The sequence below is a fragment of the Cajanus cajan genome, chromosome 7 (genome assembly GCF_000230855.2).
Source record: "Cajanus cajan strain Asha chromosome 7, NIPB_CcT2T_4, whole genome shotgun sequence".
Taxonomy (NCBI): Eukaryota; Viridiplantae; Streptophyta; class Magnoliopsida; order Fabales; family Fabaceae; genus Cajanus; species Cajanus cajan.
Window position 1 is genome coordinate 55,539,798 of NC_138523.1, and position 18,567 is coordinate 55,558,364.

At 31.4% G+C, this 18,567-nt stretch overlaps 4 protein-coding genes across 6 annotated transcripts; 1 reads left to right on the forward strand and 3 right to left on the reverse strand.

The window, feature by feature from the left end:
* Positions 1-2,969: 2,969 nt before the first annotated feature.
* On the forward strand, positions 2,970-7,455 carry LOC109814173 (peroxisomal adenine nucleotide carrier 1). 2 transcript variants are annotated; one of them, XM_020378543.3, is made up of 5 exons: positions 2,970-3,408; positions 5,388-5,619; positions 6,102-6,248; positions 6,370-6,521; positions 7,005-7,455. In XM_020378543.3, exons 1-5 carry the CDS (start codon positions 3,266-3,268, stop codon positions 7,282-7,284), a joined length of 954 nt encoding a protein of 317 aa, XP_020234132.1. In that variant the 5' UTR covers positions 2,970-3,265; the 3' UTR covers positions 7,285-7,455. The 2 variants fall into 2 exon arrangements, with proteins under 2 accessions (XP_020234132.1, XP_082916282.1); XM_083060156.1 differs by lacking the exon at positions 2,970-3,408 and adding an exon at positions 3,536-3,554.
* Positions 7,456-7,570: 115 nt separating this feature from the next.
* LOC109814181 (putative GPI-anchored protein At5g19250) lies at positions 7,571-9,124 on the reverse strand. Its single transcript, XM_020378556.3, has 2 exons — positions 8,937-9,124; positions 7,571-8,330 (listed from the first exon to the last, which is right to left on the reverse strand). The coding sequence occupies exons 1-2, from the start codon at positions 9,025-9,027 to the stop codon at positions 7,822-7,824; spliced, it is 600 nt and encodes a 199-aa protein (XP_020234145.1). The 5' UTR covers positions 9,028-9,124; the 3' UTR covers positions 7,571-7,821.
* Positions 9,125-11,153: 2,029 nt separating this feature from the next.
* Positions 11,154-14,508, reverse strand: LOC109795126 (F-box/LRR-repeat protein At3g59190). 2 transcript variants are annotated; one of them, XM_020354548.3, is made up of 5 exons: positions 14,349-14,507; positions 14,155-14,220; positions 12,749-13,721; positions 11,865-12,026; positions 11,154-11,766 (listed from the first exon to the last, which is right to left on the reverse strand). In XM_020354548.3, the coding sequence occupies exons 2-5, from the start codon at positions 14,157-14,159 to the stop codon at positions 11,479-11,481; spliced, it is 1,428 nt and encodes a 475-aa protein (XP_020210137.1). In that variant the 5' UTR covers positions 14,160-14,220; positions 14,349-14,507; the 3' UTR covers positions 11,154-11,478. The 2 variants fall into 2 exon arrangements, with proteins under 2 accessions (XP_020210137.1, XP_020210138.1); XM_020354549.3 differs by lacking the exon at positions 14,155-14,220 and having other exon boundaries at positions 14,349-14,508.
* A 1,943-nt stretch (positions 14,509-16,451) lies between these two features.
* Positions 16,452-18,567, reverse strand: LOC109790382 (small ribosomal subunit protein uS8z/uS8w). The gene is made up of 4 exons (XM_020349529.3): positions 18,411-18,567; positions 17,673-17,810; positions 17,408-17,568; positions 16,452-16,856 (listed from the first exon to the last, which is right to left on the reverse strand). The coding sequence occupies exons 2-4, from the start codon at positions 17,803-17,805 to the stop codon at positions 16,758-16,760; spliced, it is 393 nt and encodes a 130-aa protein (XP_020205118.1). The 5' UTR covers positions 17,806-17,810; positions 18,411-18,567; the 3' UTR covers positions 16,452-16,757.

The following is an 18,567-nucleotide window of genomic DNA, read 5'->3' on the forward strand; positions in this document are numbered from 1 at the left end:
TGAGTTAATTATGATGTGTAGTAGTGATATATGGCATCACATGTTGGTATATTTTGATTTTTGGGTAAAGATAGCCAAATTGGTGATTCTATCAAGTGTAAAAATCACCATCTCATTGGAAGTGATGCAAGCTAGAGATTTTCTGTCTCATTCTTGTTGGGAGTAGAATTGGTGGCATTGAGTGTAAATTACAGGAGAGTTCTTTGGCTTTGTCACGTCGGACCCTAGTTGAGTGGCATCAGACATAATTAAGACAAAAGTTATTTGCCTAGAAAATGTCAAACATAAGTTAGGCAAAAATTCTCTGCCTGAAATGGAATCGATTATAAGTTTTTGTTACATCGAGCTTAAATTTTGTTACATTAGGCGTGATTGACATAAGAATTATTTGTTGATTACTGTGTTGTGCTAAATAAATGTGATACTCACTTGTTAAGCTAATAAGTTGTATAGTTGTGCCATAAGTTGAGCATGTCAACATGTTGTTGAGTTGTAAGCTTGTGGCTAAATGTTGAATTGGTGGAGTTGTAATATAATTGGTTTAATTCTTTTATACTTGTCAAATATTTTTTTGAATGTTAACTTACTTTTGGATGTTTTTTTGTAATTTGATTATGATGATCATACTTAGTATAAAAGTAAAACATGGATAGGTCGAAGGAGGAGTTTGTCTAGTGGGTCATGCTAGAAGATGGTGATGTTGATTTTTGAGCTACCCTAATGTAACATTTTTTTTGTAGTTGTTACTTGACTAATAACATAAGTTTATACTTTTAGTACTAGATTACTAAATTTATATATGATTGCATATTTATAATTGTAGTATAATAAAGGGATTTATTTCAGTTGTTGATGAATTTTCACACACACACATATAACCAAGGTAATAGATTATTTTTTTCGCTTCTAGTTGTTAAGTTGTAAAATGTAGAGACATGCCGAATCGTTACAAAATCTATTGACATGAATGGATTAAAAAAACACTAGCAAAATAAAAAGAAAGAAAAAAATTATGATTGTTTGAAATGGATAAGTTACATGTGATTTATCTATCAGTTGTAATCTATACATATTATAAAGGAGATATGTAATTGCTTTTAATCTTTATTTTTTAATGAATTATTTTACCCCTCAAATATATATAAAAAAAATTATCTTTGAATAATTACACCAACCTTCTAATATTCTATCTGTGTATAACTATTTGAGGCGCAAAATACCTCAATGCCTCTAATTATTATAAAGATAATACCTCATTTTTATGTACATATTTACTTTAATATTTTTATCCACTAACAATAATACATTTATTTGTTATTAAAGAGTTAAATTTGAAAGCAAAATAACTATTATATACTTACACAGTTTTTAAAAAACAAAGTAAATGTCTACTATTTTTTTTCCCACTCTTCCTACCTTTTTTTCTACTCTTTTCTTATTTTTTTTTTTTAACTTAGAAGCACGTAGTACCTCATTTCATACAGTATTAGTGGTTACTATACTAGTTACTTTCTTTATATTCCTTTTTTAATATTCCTTTAATATTTTTATACACAAATAAAAATAAAATAAAATATTCTATTTTTAATACACTAATTTTGATTATTTATAACATATATACTTTTATTTTACTCCATAAAGAATGCATATAAGTTATTAATGCATAAATTAATTAAAAATTATAAAAAAATAATTGATTAAAAAAATTAACTAATATTATTATATACTACAATGTATGTATATCGTCTATTTAATAAAGAAATAAGGGGAATATAAAACTAAGAGAGTTTTAAGTGGAAAATTATGTTGTATATATAATTCACAGAATTAAATAAAAGAAACATATTGTATTTGGTTACACTTATCAAAATTTTAGTGATTATTTGGTTATACCTTTCAAACTATCTGATCTATGTTAAACTGAAAATGTGTGTGTGTGTTTTTTAAGTAATGTGTTAAATTGAAAGCTAATTCAAACATATATTTAAGAAGTTGGTTAGATAGTTGTCAAAATTATATTATTTTAATAATAAATTATATATATACTTAATTAATTTTATAATCAAAATAAAATTTTAATTGAGTAAATTTGTTAAAAAAATTAAAATATTTAATTTTATTTGAAAAAAATAGTTAAATCAACTTTAGGAGGAAAAATTATTAGCACAAACTTCAAATATTTAGATACATGAAAGCAACTCTTTTTCTTTCAGGAAAAGAAAATTTTTGCAAATTTTAACTATTGTTCCGAGATACAATTGAGTTAGGAAACAAGTTTTTTTTAAAGAAAATAGTTGAAATGGCGAGAAATAATATTTTCTAAATATCTTTAGTGTGTGTGTTTAATTTGCATGTGTTACACATATTTTATGTAAATCTGTTTTAGAAATTTTGATACTTAATGTAACATTAATTATTAATCTTTTATTTTTTTTAGAGTTGAAAATCATATTTATTAATATATTATAATTGAATAGTTCTAAAATTTAAATTTTAATGGCTAATTCGTATAACTTATCTTATAACACCGTTGATATTAGATAGGATAAATACATTGATTAATATACTACGTAAAGAAAATATTCAGTACAAAAAGTATTTTGTTGCTATAGATTTGAAGTAGAAGTATTAAATTTTACGATGTATTACATATACTCTATATTAATTAAAAGAAATGATTCATGATTACATGTATTTTTAAAAAATAATTTTAGAATAATTTTCATATAAAAAATTAAATAATAAGATCTATTATTTTTTACGCTTGTTACAATTACAACTTTTAATAAATTAACAGTGTTAAAGAAAAGCTTTGTGTTGATAATATTTCTCTTATTCAACTAGAGGTATTATTAACCTACCAAAATATCATGGTAAAATAGGCAGGTTTTTTTTAAAAAAATATTTTTAATAAAAAATTATTAAAATTATAGATTTTGGTGAGAGACCGTTGAAATAAAAAATTTGAGCCCAGTAGAAAGAGAGTCGAAGAGAGACATTCATTCACATACGTTATTCTATAAAGTGAAAGAAGCAAAGCAATGATAAATCCCCATATGTGAAGCCGGAACTGAAGCTCAACTATACTTACCCAATTCATGGGTGTCTTTGAAGCTCCTAAAAACAGCGCCTTTTGTTTCATATCCTTCAAATCCTGATACCCTAGTATCCAACAAGCCTAAAGTTTGGGTCTTTTTACTCTATTCATCTTGTGTGCTTTCATTCCTTTGTTTCTTAGGGTAGGGGTTGCTAAGAACTGAAAAAGATGCAACTTGATTTGGAATCATTATCAGAAGCTACTTCTGGTGCCATTGGATCACTTGTTAGTACCACCGTCTTGTACCCACTTGATACTTGCAAGACCAAATATCAAGCTGAAGTTCAAGCTCACCATCAGCGAAAATACAAGTTCCATTCTTCACCCATTTTAACTTTCTGCCTCCAATCCAACTTATTTATATTCTAACATGTTTATGTTGTAGTTCATGGACTGGGTTGTCATGTGCAAGTATTAATTGTGGTAGCATGATTTGATCTTTTTGTCCATTTTCCATGTAAGCTAGCTTATTACAGATATTATTGTCAGACAGTAGGTGACATTATTTATTAGTGCATTTGTTATCTGTGATCATGGCCCAAAATTAAATTAATTAGGTTTAAGTGTGTGAATTATAAAGCCCTTTTTGGAAAAATGAAGCAAACAAAGCTGGAAATTGGGTATGTCATGTAAAGTTGGTCAGCACTAGAAAATTTGGTTACCTTGTAATGTTTTTATTAACACAAAGAAATAAATCACTCCCTAGTGTAGCCATGGATGTAGATACATACATTGTGTGCTGAACCACATTAAATTCTTATGTCGTTCTCTATCTCTTTTATTTTCTTTATATGCTTTGCTCCTAACAATTGGTATTAGGAGCCTATATCTTAGTATGCTTTGTGGTTGCAACTTTGTTTGATCTTCCACATCAGAAAATATTTGGTTTTCTCCACAAGAGTCTCAATTTAGAGAAAGGAGTGGAAGCTTTCTTAGTTTAGAGAAAGTAACAGGAGTGATGGTGTTAGAAGAAGGGAAGGTGAAGATTGAGAAGTTTGATGGCAAAGACTTTGGATTCTGGAAGATGCAGATAGAAGATTATCTCTATCAGAAGATGTATCAACCCTTAACAGGGAAGAGTCTATATGGCATGAAGCAGACAAATTGGGAGTTGTTAGACCAACAGGCTCTTGGTGTGATCCAATTGACATTGGCCAAAAATGTTGCGTTTAACATTTTGAACGAGAAGACAACTATAGATCTGATGAAGACATTGTCCAACATGTACGAGAAGCCATCTGCAGATTTGATGAAGCCATCTGCACTAACACCAACTAGGCAAGAATTATATTGAATTCATTAAATTTATTTTGTTGGCTGCAGATGGCTTCTCGTACATGTTGGACAATGTTTCATCAGATTTGTAGATGGCTTCTCGTACATGTTGGACAATGTCTTCATCAGATCTACAATTTTCTTCTCATTCAAAATGTTGAATGCAACATTCTTGGCCAATGTCAATCGGATCACACCGAGAGCTTGTCAGTCTAACAACTCCCAATTTGTCTACTTCATGTCATCTAGCTTCTTCCCTGTTAAGGGTTGATACATCTTATTCTGATAGAGATAATCTTGTATCTGCATCTTTCAAAATCCAAAGCCTCTACCATCAAACTTCTCAATCTTCACCTTTCCTTCTTCTAATTCCATCACTCTTGTTGCTTTCTCTAAACTAAGAAAGCTCCCACTCCTTTTTCTAAATTGAGACTCCCGTAGAGAAAATCAAATCTTTTTTGATGTGGAAGATCAAACAAAGTTGCAGAAAACCAAATATTTTCTGATGTGGAAGATCAAACAAAGTTGCAACCACAGAGCATACTAAGATATAGGTTCCTAATACCAAGAACTTAACGTCATTCGACACACAATGTATGTACCTACATCCAAAGCTACACTAGGGAGTGTTTTATTTCTTGGTGTGAATAAAAACATTATAAGGTGTTAATTATATAGTAATATAGAAAGAAAAACTCCTTAAGAATATTAGTTGTGGGACTAAATCAAACTACACAATACTAACAATTAGAGAAAGCTAAATGATAATGTCAAAACCATAAAGGTTGGCCTAATGATGAGGTGGGAGTTCAGCTAGTATGCACAAGTTTTGTTGTCGTCATTGTAATTTCTATGAATCAAAAATGATAATGTCAAATGATAATAATAATATTCCAATTGTCCAAGTTATTGGTATTCTTTTGCTTTTATGGTGATGTTTTTTATCATGGCAAATATTAAGTAGGAAGTTTATTGTGAGTTGTGCTTATATGATTTTTGTTCATGTCTCATGTAGGAGAATTTCTGATGTTCTATGGGAAGCAATTTCTACCAGTCAGGTGCTTTCATTGTACCAAGGCCTTGGGACAAAAAACGTCCAGTCCTTTGTTTCATCCTTCATTTATTTCTATGGATACAGCTACTTTAGAAAGATGTATTTGAAAAAAACTGGAAACAAGACCATTGGAACAGTAGCAAATTTGATTGTCGCCACTGCTGCTGGTGTCTGTACAATAGTAATAACACAGGCAAGTCATAATTGTAGTTGTGTTTCCGAGACAAATTATTGTTAGTTGCTTAGAAGTGATGTACTTTTTTGTAATTTTCTAAATAAGGAAGGTTCCATAAATTGCATGAAATTAAGTTTTTCTGAGGGTAATTGCTGATTTTCCATTCTGTGGACGTGACAACATTAGCTAAGTTCAATATTTGGCATTTCTAGTATGTGATCAACTAAGAGTTACATCACATGAGCCTAGCAGTTGTGTTGGTTTTGGTGGGTATTTGGGTAGAGTTTCTTGGTACAAGTCGTAACAAGAACTTTATCCATTTTAAAAAAAGAGGGAGAACATGATCAACCTATACTGTATGTTCTCTCAAGTAAATTGTTCTATAATAATATTAGCAAAAGAAACAAGCTGATCCCTGATTAATTAATGTACTGTCCAAACTCGACCTTTCCTTCTTGTTAGCCACACTATCTTCAGTAATTTGTTCTTGTATTTTACAGCCCTTAGATACAGCATCATCAAGGATGCAGACCAGTGAATTTGGAAAATCCAAGGGACTCTGGAAGACCCTTTCAGAGGGTACATGGAGTGAAGCATTTGATGGACTTGGCATTTCCATTCTTTTAACAACAAATCCATCTATTCAGGTATCACTTTTAGAACGTATTTATACAAATGAAACCTAGAGAATAGAGAGGATCTGTTTTTCCAGATTAGTTTGCACTAGAAGATTACCAAACACAGACAAGGTTTTTTTTCCCCCAACAGTATACTGCATACGATCAGCTGAAACAGAGAATACTAAAGGGCAAGAGAACAGGTACAAAGTCATCCCCAGAAGCACTTTCTGCATTTTCTGCTTTCATGCTCGGTGCAGTTTCAAAATGTGCTGCTACCTGCTTGACATACCCAGCTATCAGGTGGATGGTCAATTTAAATTATTTTCCTCCAGAATTTCTTACGTGCATTACTGATTCTGGTGAATTTAATGCAAAAGAAGGGGGAAAAAAACAATTTTATTTTTTGCAGATCTAAGGTTTCTGCAGATGTACCTTATGGATACCCAATAGTTAGTTATTTACATTATTTAGTTGATCAGATTAGTTGCTTATTAATAAGGCATGTTGCTTATAAATGGGAAGGGGAATTGAGAAGAGTTGCTCAATTGGTGAGTTAGTATTATGGCTAAGGAGAGTTCTGGATCTCTTGATTATCGAGGAAATTTGTGCACTCTTTCTGTTCGTCAATTTTAACAGTACTTTCTAGGTGTGCTTAATCTGAAGTAGCTTCTATCAGTATCTTGAGAAAAAACAACTAATGCATTACAATAGCATTTTCTTTGTTTGTGCATTTGTGCTATGTCAAGGACTTGCTGATGAAAGTTGTTTTTGAATTGCGGATAGGTGTAAGGTCATGATTCAGGCTGCTGAATCAGATGATGATAAGTGTACAGAAGCTGAGAGGAAGGCACAGAGGACAATATCTGGAGCACTCTATACTATTTGGAGAAGAGAAGGTATTTTGGGATTTTTCAAAGGATTGCAAGCACAGATATTGAAAACTGTTCTCAGCTCTGCATTACTCCTGATGGTAAAGGAGAAGATTGCAAAGTCAACATGGATTCTAATGCTCGTGATTGGAAGATACTTGTCCATGAATTCCCCCAAATTGAAGGCAGTTTGAATGCGGTATGAGTATATTCTTAAAAAAAAAAATCACCCAGGAATATGTTAAAATTGATTTATCTGCTATGGAGGTAAATAATGGCAGATTCAAGAAGTGAATGTTGCTGGTGGTTTAGATTGTGTTTCCGAACTGAATAAGGAATGTGAAAATTTAAACTAGTCTGTCTCATCTTATACCTTAGCACTGAAGTAGACTGTTTATTGCATTAGAGTGTTTTCTGTTAGCACCATGTTATGCACTTCCAATTGGACTTACAGTTTGTATCATTTGGCAAAAGCCAAACTTCCGAGCTCAAAAATGATATTATTGATAATAATGACATTGACAACAATATTAAAACAACAATTTGGGACAATGCTTTCTTTCTCCTATTTGTCTCTAGCATTATAGAATTACAATACCGAAGCCACAGTTACACAAGGATCTCTCCATTTTCCTATAGAAAAACCACAGTTGTCTTCATTAAGTTCACCCTGACAAAAGCAATACCTTTGATTGGTCACAAAATTGTAACTATGAAGCATCCTCTTGGTTTCATAACAGGAAAATGTTACCAACTAAGAAGAGCATTGAGCAGTAAATCAATCCAGATCTTGAAATCAAATTGGCACCATTAGAACTATAGGGAGCAAAGCTTCCTGCAGGAGTGTTGGTGGTTAAGACAACAACAATCCAGTTATCTTCTGAACCAATACCAATTCCTGTATACTGAGTGTCATTGAGACTGTCTGAGTAGAGAGATTTGGTGAAATTAGCGAGGACAAGGCTCGGAACCAGGCCAGGAACACAAGCTGGCATCACATTTCCATCTCTTGTATTGGTAATAGCCAAGTGACACTTACTTAAAAGGTCTGGATAGTTGGAAAACTGAGGCTCTGTGCCGGGTACGGTGTTAGCACCTGTGGTATTTGTGCAGGGTTGTTTCTTGAATTGGTCAGCTATTTTATCAGCAAGGCAATCAGCATTTTCGTTCCTTGTTAGAGCTTTCAAGTTTAACGCTGCTCGATACTTGTTTATACCCTCATAAAGATTGTCTTTCTCATCTGCAGGAGAATGTTAAGGTGAGTGCAGTCTCATTGTCAACATGTCAACCTCAATACATGTGTGCCAGAAAAAATATGAAAGATTTTAAAATTAATTATATCAAATTGAGACAAACGATCTCTTAGATGACCTATAAAATGATGAAATTTTGATGGAGTGTATATCATCATGACCCTTTTACTTTTACTTGGACAAGCTTGATATAATTGTTTGTGGTGCATGCAAAGCAAATTACATATGTTATATTTTATTCCATTTTAACATATACATCAAATCATCGAGATCTACAACAAACGATCTACTTAGATTATATATTCTGTCTGGCTACTTTATTTTGGTTTGATCACCTGTCAATATGAGATTTCTATTAGAAATCCTAAATCAATCTGCCTCCAGGATCTGTTTGGCCAAGGCTATTGAGAAACACAAGAAAGACAACAGTGACAACACAAATGACAAAGTACCCAGAAAGCAAAAAAACTTCAAGTATAGTTATGTTAAAAGTATTCATACAATAACTCGTGTATAATATTACTATCAAGTGAAACCCATTTAAAGATAATGAATATTAGCTGATTCAAGAGAGAGAGAGAGCAAGTACTCACCATCATCACAATTAACTTGATAGTTTATCAAGAGAATCACAAGGGAAGAAAGGAGAAGCCAGAAGAATAGAGAGAACTTGGGTAGCACCATCCTTCGCAGCTGAGTTGTACAAGATGGAATGGTATAATGTGGAGGTAGATCTTTCCTCCTATAACGAAAAGAATTGCCACTTTTGGACCCTATATGTGGGGTGCAAACGTTAAGTTTTCTTGTGCAGAATGCTTTACTGTTTCTTCAAGCATAAGTTAGACGTTATAGACAGCACACTAACACTGAGGAAGACATCGCAACGGTAAGGAGTGGTTGCTCATGTTTCAGTGTCCGAGTCAAATGTGTATGTCCCTTTTTCGCATGCATGGCTACATGCCATACATGGTACTGTTTTCTTTAACTGGAAGAAATTTTCTTATGCGACGCTAATCGCAGTAATTATATATTTTCTTAATTTTAGTGTTACATTGGAGAATTTATCACATCACATGGTGTGGCGATCATTGTCTCTGAGTAAGAAAATGTTATATGCGTAAAAATGTCGGCCTCAAACCAATTTGGTGCACCGAATAAATTGGACTGCATATGATGGCGGGTCAACTTCTATACAATGTTTGATAAATCATACGGAATATAATAACTTACTACAAGTAATGAATCATTGTCATCTTCTATTTTCCCAATAACTTCATATAATAACTTACTAATAGCAATAGTTATTAATAATACATTCATACCATTTTTTGCATTGTTCTCGCCCAGATTAACACAAGGGTGGGTGACCGGGTGTTATGTTTTTCACTTTTTCCCTCCTCTATTTATAACTTGATATTTTAACTTCCTAATAACAATAGTTATTAGTAAAAAGTTCACACCCATTTATTTTTTTTAATAATTTGAGCATGTGAATTAATTGACACAAAACTATTTTAACTTAAGGTCTGCGTGGAGTGGTCGCACGTTTTCGGTTTTTGACTTTCAAATGCAATTTTCAAAACGAAATGTATTTGAAAAAAAAAAAGGAATTGAAATAATTTTTAACTCAAATTCAATACAATTTTGCATGAATTTTCAAAATCAAGAAAAATTATTAAAAATTTTGGTTTTTTAAAAACAAAATTATTATGTCTAACAATAATTCTTTCTAATGTCACCACTAATATTGTCATTTACTTTGTTACTACAAACACTTATATCACCGTCATCATCATTGTTACTATTATTACTATTATTGTTGCTACCATATCAAAAGTTTAAGACACACTTAAACTAATTTTAATAAGATATAAAATTTTTAAAATGAGTTTATTTTAAAACTAAAAAATAGAAAACACAAAATTAAAACTTAGATGTAATTTTTTTTAAAAATTAAACTTAAAATTAAAAATCATCCCATACGGGCCCTTAGGTAGTGGATTCGATTTTAAACTTGGGATTTACAATTATGTTAAATAATAGAAAGAAAAGTTGTCACTCATTGAAATCCCGCCGAATAAAAAAATTTTGTCTTTAATAAGCATCCTTTCCACCCATTTTATATATACTAGAGTCGAGGCACTTCGTGCTTCTATTAAAAATAAAATTAAATAAAAAATAAAAAATAAAAGTATATTGATCTAATTTGTATTATGATTATTCCATTAGAGAAATTAGTTAAGTAGTCAAAGGGTAAAAAAATATGAACACCAAAATAAGATATATATATATATATATATATATATATATATATATATATCTTTTTTTCTTGCATATCTATTTCCTTACTATGGATGTATACATTGGTGTAAAATAATTTGTTTTCATCTAGAAACAAATCTTCAATATGTTCTATTTTCACTTGAATTAAAAAATTTATTAAAGTGAATCTTTGAACTTGGAAGTGAATAACAGTATAATTGTAATATTTACGTCTCTCTATCTCTAGCTTATGTTAGAAATTCCTATCTTATGTTAGAAATTTTATCATATAACAGGGATTCCACAAAATGTTTTACATAGAAAGCAATTTTGATTTTCTATCAAATTTAGAAGAAGAAAAAAAACAGCGCAATGTCACGTGAGAAAATGTTTTTTGAACACAAAAAGACTACTTTATTTTGAGATATATGTTTTACTCAAAAAAGATATGAAAAAAAAAAAAGAAATATAATTGCGTACAATCTCCCATGTTGATTTTTTTTTTAATATTCAACAAATGAAACTGATAATTCGAAGGCTAAAATAGATAGATCTCTATAAAGGCGCTATATTTTTTTTCTTTTCAAATTTACAGCAATTTTTACACTATTATATCCAGGCTGAATACATAGATCAAGTATAATTGATTCAAAATTACTATAGAAGTGCTTGAAAAGAATTTTAGCGACTTGCTACAAAAGTATGAATCTATCATTCGTGTTGCAACTTCCAACTTCTATACCCTTTTTTCTGTTGGTGAACTCCAACTTTCTATACCTCCCATCTCCTGTCAGTGACTAAAGTCTAAATCCCCAAAAGCAAACACATAATCGCAGTGTAGATCTCTTCTGCCGTAAAGGTCCATACAATGGCTCAAGCAAAACTGATTGTGCAGTAAGTGGAGGCTCTAGGAAGCATTTGTAATTGTTTAAGAACATCCCTTTCCCTTTCCAAACCACCACAAAATTTATCATGATGACATATTATATCCATTTGCAGTAAAATTTCGGCATGTTTAAGCAAACTCTTCACTACTTGCAGTTCCCCATCTGTTCCACAGAATTGACTAATCCTAATTAACTTGAGATGACTTGAGAAACAAGAAGGTATAGGATCCAGTATCCAACTTCCTTCTTCATGATTCCCAGACAAACAAATGCCCTACAATTCAGAATCAATTGACCAATTATATTTAATATCATAAATCATAAATAGAATTAAAATAAACCACAAATACTTAGAGGTTACTGGAAAGTTACCGATTGGAAAATGAGTAATTCAAGACATGGTAATTTCTGGAGGAACTTGGCCAGTGTTCCACTACCAAAATTGATCGCCGTTCCCAGTGAAAGAAATCCAAGGTATGTCAATTTGTATAAATCAGGCATGCAGGCACATAATTTTTTAGAATATGTGAGAACCTAGCAAAATGGCAACAACATTCCATGAGAGAAAAAGCAAATTAATGAACATTTTAAATGAGAGTTGTTGTAGTTTAAGTGTGAAAAAAGTCTCACGTCGGTTAGAATCAAGTATATTGAATATTATATAAGTAAGAAAAACTCCCCTACCAAATGCCTTAGCCTATATTTGGTGGAGGTGATTTAATAGGGGGATGGATTAGAGTGGATTTGAAAAAAAATATTAGTATTCGGTAGAGGGTATTTAAGGAGAATTGTGAGAAATTAGAAATCAGTCCCACATCATCTTTTATACCCTCTCAATTGAGGGGATTTTTGTGAATTTTGAAAAATGTGTAAAATTACATAAAACAAAAAATATTAATTCTAACTATATTATAAAGTCAGGGTAAAATAGTAATTGTAAATACCAAAATCACTCTATTTCTTATTTAATTCCACTCTACTAAACAACTACAAATTTCATTCTATTTCACTCGATTTCTTACCTAATTTCTATCAAATCATTTCTCACCTATTCTCTCTTATTCTCTTCTATTCCTTGCTCTCCCCCAAACTAAGTCTTAAGATTTTGGGTTATGATATGATGTTAAATCCACTTGTGAAATTTATTCCCTAACTTGTGTGATTTATTCCCTACTCATTAATGAAGTTTTCTCCAGTGTTAGAACACCCCAACAAAAGTAGCACCAACTTCCAACAACTAATAAAAAGTCAAGTACCTCAAATGCATAAGGAGTTAGCATTAGTTCTTTCACGCAAGAGATCCCATTAAGAAGCCTAGCAGCTCTATGAGCAACTTCTTTTTGTCTGCTACTCTCTCCGATGTCATCTGTGCCGCACATGCCCATTAATCCACCAACAATGGATACAGAGTCACAGATGTAATAGTCATTTCGGAGTGTACCAATGTAATAAAAGGATTTGAGGTTCTCTGCAACAATAAAGAACAGACAATCATCACAGTCTGCTACATTTTCTGTTATATCCAACTTCTTAAGCATGGGAAGTGCTATCGTAACAGTTTCAACATTCCACCAGCAGCATCTATCCAATGTTAGCTCCTCCAGGACAGGCAAGCCAGAAAATAGTTGTTGAGTGGACTCATTGTCGGGAAAAACAACATACTGAAGAGTCAACAACTTCAAATTCGAAAAGTGAATAGAAGATGGAAGCTTGAGCAAAATATCTGCCATTATAACAGCCTTCCTGAGTGTTTCGCATGTAAATAGGCAATGAGGCAATTCAAGAGGCTCTAGATGAATCTGATGAAGCAAAAGAAGCAAGTGCTGAACATTGTGCTTTACTGCAGCACATACCCATGAATTGATGCGAGAAGCATCGCCAAATACTTTACAAGCCAGTGCAAAAAGATTGAGATCCAATGGTTTATGGAGTGCAATAACTCTATCCACAAAATCCATGAAAAGTGACCTCTTCTGGTTCATATTTGGTGCAAATTCTGAGATGTCCAGATTGGTGACAAACACCCATTGGGAATGCCACCTTCTAGACAATACACTTGTTCTAACAGCATCTTTTGTTGGCAGTAAACTTAAAATGTGTTGAATGATTTCGTCCGGTAAATTGCCTATCCTATCCTTGTGACCATCCGCACTCACTTCATTATTCAACTTCTGAAATCTGGAGTCGCAAGTTGACAAATCTTCTTCCATCGTTTTATGCTTTCCTTTCCTAATGTACAAATCCGTTATCATTGTCATAAGAATAAAAAATACCACCAATTTCAATATATATATATATTTTTTTTCTGTCGACCAAAATAGGACAGGACTAAATCAGATGATCAACATTGGAACCAAATTATTTTCACTATCCCTTCGGATACCTATGATTCTTCATGTAACAATATTAAAACTCAAGTATAACTTTTTTTATCCAACACAATAGCTACGTACAGTTGTTTCACCTCAAAATCAATTGCTTAACATGGAAACGCATGTGAACATTTATTTACTTAAAATCACGGTTGCTAGTATTTCAATGTAACTCTCAATCATCCAATGTAACAGACTCAAACTTCACTTCGGGATTTTATCAAGCAAAACCCTAATGGATATAAAACCCCAACATTTTCTTAAAAAAGAGAGGGTAGAGTTTATCTTACTCCATGCCAATCGTTCTATACTTGATGAAATTATAGTGCTATAATGCTGTCAAACGATGTTCACTTCTGCATACTCAAATTTACATTCAGGAATTTAAAATATTATTAGACAAGTATAGGAAGAAGCAGAATAAAAAAAAATGAAAAATAGTTGTTTAAATTATAAATAAGAAGAAAATAGAGCGAGGCGTTACCGTGCTAAGTAGTTATAACGCAGGTAGAAGTTGGCTTCTCCGACGAAGCTCACTCTTTGCTTGGGACATGCTTCCGCTTCTCCCTAAACCTGTAAAACCAAAACAACGGCGTTTACGTCTCAACTCTCAAAGAAGCCACTCCTTTAAAAACGACTCTTTATATTCACCACGCTGTTCATATTAATATACTTTTTAAATATATTTTTTACTGTTAAATGGAGATTATTGAAATTTCTAAAATAATACGACTCTAATTTTAATTCAATAAATTGTACTCGTATTTTTATAAATATTAATGATTTATATTAATATTATTTAAATTGTGCGTATACATATACTAAACTCATGGAATGTGAAGCTTTAAAAAGAAGAAAAAAAATTGAGTGTGTTCGTGAAGTGGGAGGGAAGTACTTGAAAGAGAATGGAAGAGAGAAGAAATATGTTGGACAAAATAAAAAATATATATAAAAACTTCTTCACATAAGTGCAAATTGTGCGAAAGATGAATATTACATTCACATCATGCAAGTCACGACATTTGTTTACGTAAGTTATACGCGATTATATATCTGTGTTTCGAGTCATATAAATAATTTATTTTTATTTATTTTATTTTATAAATATTTATAAAAGTGTTTGAATAATTTTATAAAATCTTATAAATAATTTATAAAATATTTTAAACTTATTTTGATAATTTATAATATAATTTATTATTTAACTTATACGACAACTTATTATAAAACACCCAATTTTGATTCTTTACATTGATATAAATAGTTTTAATTTTTTACATTTTTCTATTATAAACTAGTTTTTTATTTTTTATTATTCTTTTTTAAAGGTTCTTTATTTTTTACTCTCAAAATTTTTGTTCCTCTTTATTTTTATTCTTTTCTCCTCCAATATTTTTTCAATTTCTTCTTTTCAAAGTTCACATTTTTCTATTATTAAAAAAAATCTCGTAACCTTTTCTCTCACTAAAATGACGCATTTGAAATAATTTTATTGTTAATATATATACAATATATTTTTAATCATTAATTTATAAATTATATAAAATTATTTTTTTAATTTTTAAAATTTATAGTTCTTAACTTTTAATCATAGTTATATATATAAGTAATTTCTCATATTTTACTATTTTTTTTTTTTTATAAATTAAAATTAGGTGAATTGTGATTAGTAACTTTTATTTTTAATATTATTGTGACATATAATGATATTTAAAAAAAAATATTTAGTTACTTTTTATATTTTATTTTAATTTTAATTTTAAAATAGAATAACATCTTATAAATGTTTAAATAATTATATTCAAACACTATAAAATTGTATAAGTGTTTGTTAATATAAATATCCAAATACAACAATTTATTGAATTTTAAACATTTATACTATGAGTTTTTATATAATCGATTATAGATGGACTCTTATGCTTCATCCCCAAGCTTGGTTAATCTCATATTTGAGAACGATCATCTCTTGTATTACTCCCTTCAATCTTTGTTATATGATCTAAATTTTCAAATTAGTTTGATCTTTTTTAAGACACTCAATCCAAATAAATTTAAAAAGTTCCATAAATTGGTCTAAAAAGGCAAAAGTATTACACATGCTGGCGCACAACTACACATTTATCCCAAGTATGTAAGACCTAAGTTAATGACATGTGACTACACTATCACATTGGGCAGCATTGAGCCATTGACTGCTTCGTTGAAAAGCAGGATCACTACTGCATTCCCTCTCCCTTTCTATTTGTAATATTTTATATTTTATAAAAGACATTTAAAAACTATTTTATTTGAATATCAATTGTATGTTTAATTAATGTTTCTTTATTCATTGGGTTTTCATAATTAAAATCGATAAGTTCAAGTATAGATACATGTTTAATAGATAAAGATTAGAATTAGTTATTATCTACACGAGCATAAGTCCGGATGCGGATATTTTTTTAAAATACAAATATGGACTCAAGTATTCTAGTACCTGGTCCATACCCTATCTGTTACCATCCTATCAACATCGTCTATAATTAAAATCACACATTCCCTCAAAATACACTTGAATAGTTTAGCGGAGAACTGTTCGGGCTCGTAGAAGAGAACACAACATCCATTAATGCTGAAAATGATTACACAAATTTGAAATTTCAATTTAATTAAACATAAAAATTAAAGCATAAAACTGCACTTTTTTAAGCGCTTAAAAACAAGTTTTCAGTCGCTTTTAAAACTTATGGTCTATGTAAGCATGATTTTGGTAACCACGTAATGAACATGCACATCTCCTGTTTCATGTCATTGATATTGCCAGTAAACTAGCACATCTTTCATAACAACCGACAAGTCTCATAATCTGAAATCAAGTACGATCCTTACCAAAAAAAAAAAAAAACCTCGTCTAGTAGAAGAAACCCAACACTTTGCCCCCGACATTCTTTCTCCTGGCTTCTTCATGATCCATGATACCAGCAGAGGTAGTCAAGACAATGTACCCAAACTGCATGATTTATGTAATCAATGGTCAGATGCCACTGAATAAGCGTAAACAATAAGATACAACAGAGTAACAGACAAGTTTAATGGTACGTAGCAACTTCAGCAAGTTCAGTTTTCATCTATGTAACAAAATAACTCAACCCCTCAAAAAATAGCCCTATCGACTAAATCTGACATAAAATACAAGTACCAATAGCCGAAACAAAACCATTTTTTGATCCTTGCATAACAATTATACCACAAGCTGATATTCGAAGAAACTTATATTAGAGAACAAGATGTCTGAGGAATTCTAGGGAAAAAAACTTGACCATGAAAGATAGGATGTGAACATGTTGAACTGAAATTAACCATCTTAAACATGCTGATCTTAACCATCTTTAACATTTTCAATAGTGTGTGTTGGTAAAGTAAATATAATTATTGCAATTATTAATTAACAAGTCTGTGGTCTTTTATAACAGAGTCAAAGGACCGCATATGTAACCCATAAGTTGAGCATATGTAACCCATAAGTTGAGAAAATGATGCAATGAAGTCTCTTTGGCTAACCTGTCTTGAGGGAAGTAGCCTTGCAGTCCAACCTTCTATCTCTTTGACACCAACATCAAAGCGGGGACTAATAACACCACACTTGTTCAATCTGCCATTCAATTCTACCACAATTTTGCCAGCCCTGTGATCATCAACATATTCGAACTCCCCTATGTATCCTACAACCACCAGAGCATACCAGATCATGCAATAAGTAAATATCTAGAAAGCAAACAAAAAACAAGTTAAGGAACATTCATGGAAAAAAAAGTTTAAAAAATACCATGCTTCTGCATCACCAAAAGGAATTTTATAATCACTTTCGAGGATGGCCTAATCATGACCTGGCGCTTCCCCCGTTTCTCAGCATTGTACATGCTCTTGAGAGCATCATTCAAGACACTAACCCTCACCATAGTCACTGTGACAAATTTCAATAATAAATAACTAACACAAACCAATCATGTGCACAAGTTGCACACCAAATGCTAAACAGAAATGGTCAGAAAGAAGTTAACATCTATAATATAATGGATCCTCTCAAGTGGGATATCCATCTACCCTCAATTTCATTTAAAGCTTGTTGTAGTCTTAAAGCACTAAGATTCAATGGTAGGTATGTTCTCACCTTAGAGAGAACAAAGTAAATTTAAAAAGATATTTTTCCATCCAATCACGCAACCATTATTTTTCCCTCCCTTACCTTACGCAAGAAACCAACGAATCGTTTAATCAATAATGATAATTTGAATGGAAAACACAACTAAAAGAATACCCCAGATACAAAAATTTCAAACAAGAGTTTTTTCAATTGGGTACTACATTACAAAACACAACACAACACCCAGAGAGGGAACACAAATCAAAATCTCAAAGGGTGTTCTTGATCCGTTCATTAACAATCGTAAATTGCAAGATAAGAAGGAAAATGCAACTAATCGCGGAAACGCTAGAACACAATATCGTAAAATGGGGACATTTTGTATGATAACAAACACGATTGATGCTAAGTAGACTTTACCAAGGTCGAAGAAACAGTGCGGGGTGCTGCAGCTGCACTGGCTTTACGCTGAGGAGAAAACAAATGACGGTTAATGGTAAGTTGCTAGTGACTCAACTCTTATAATGAAACAACCAAATGTATTGTTTTAGGGTTCTAGTTTTTTTTTCTCCACTAG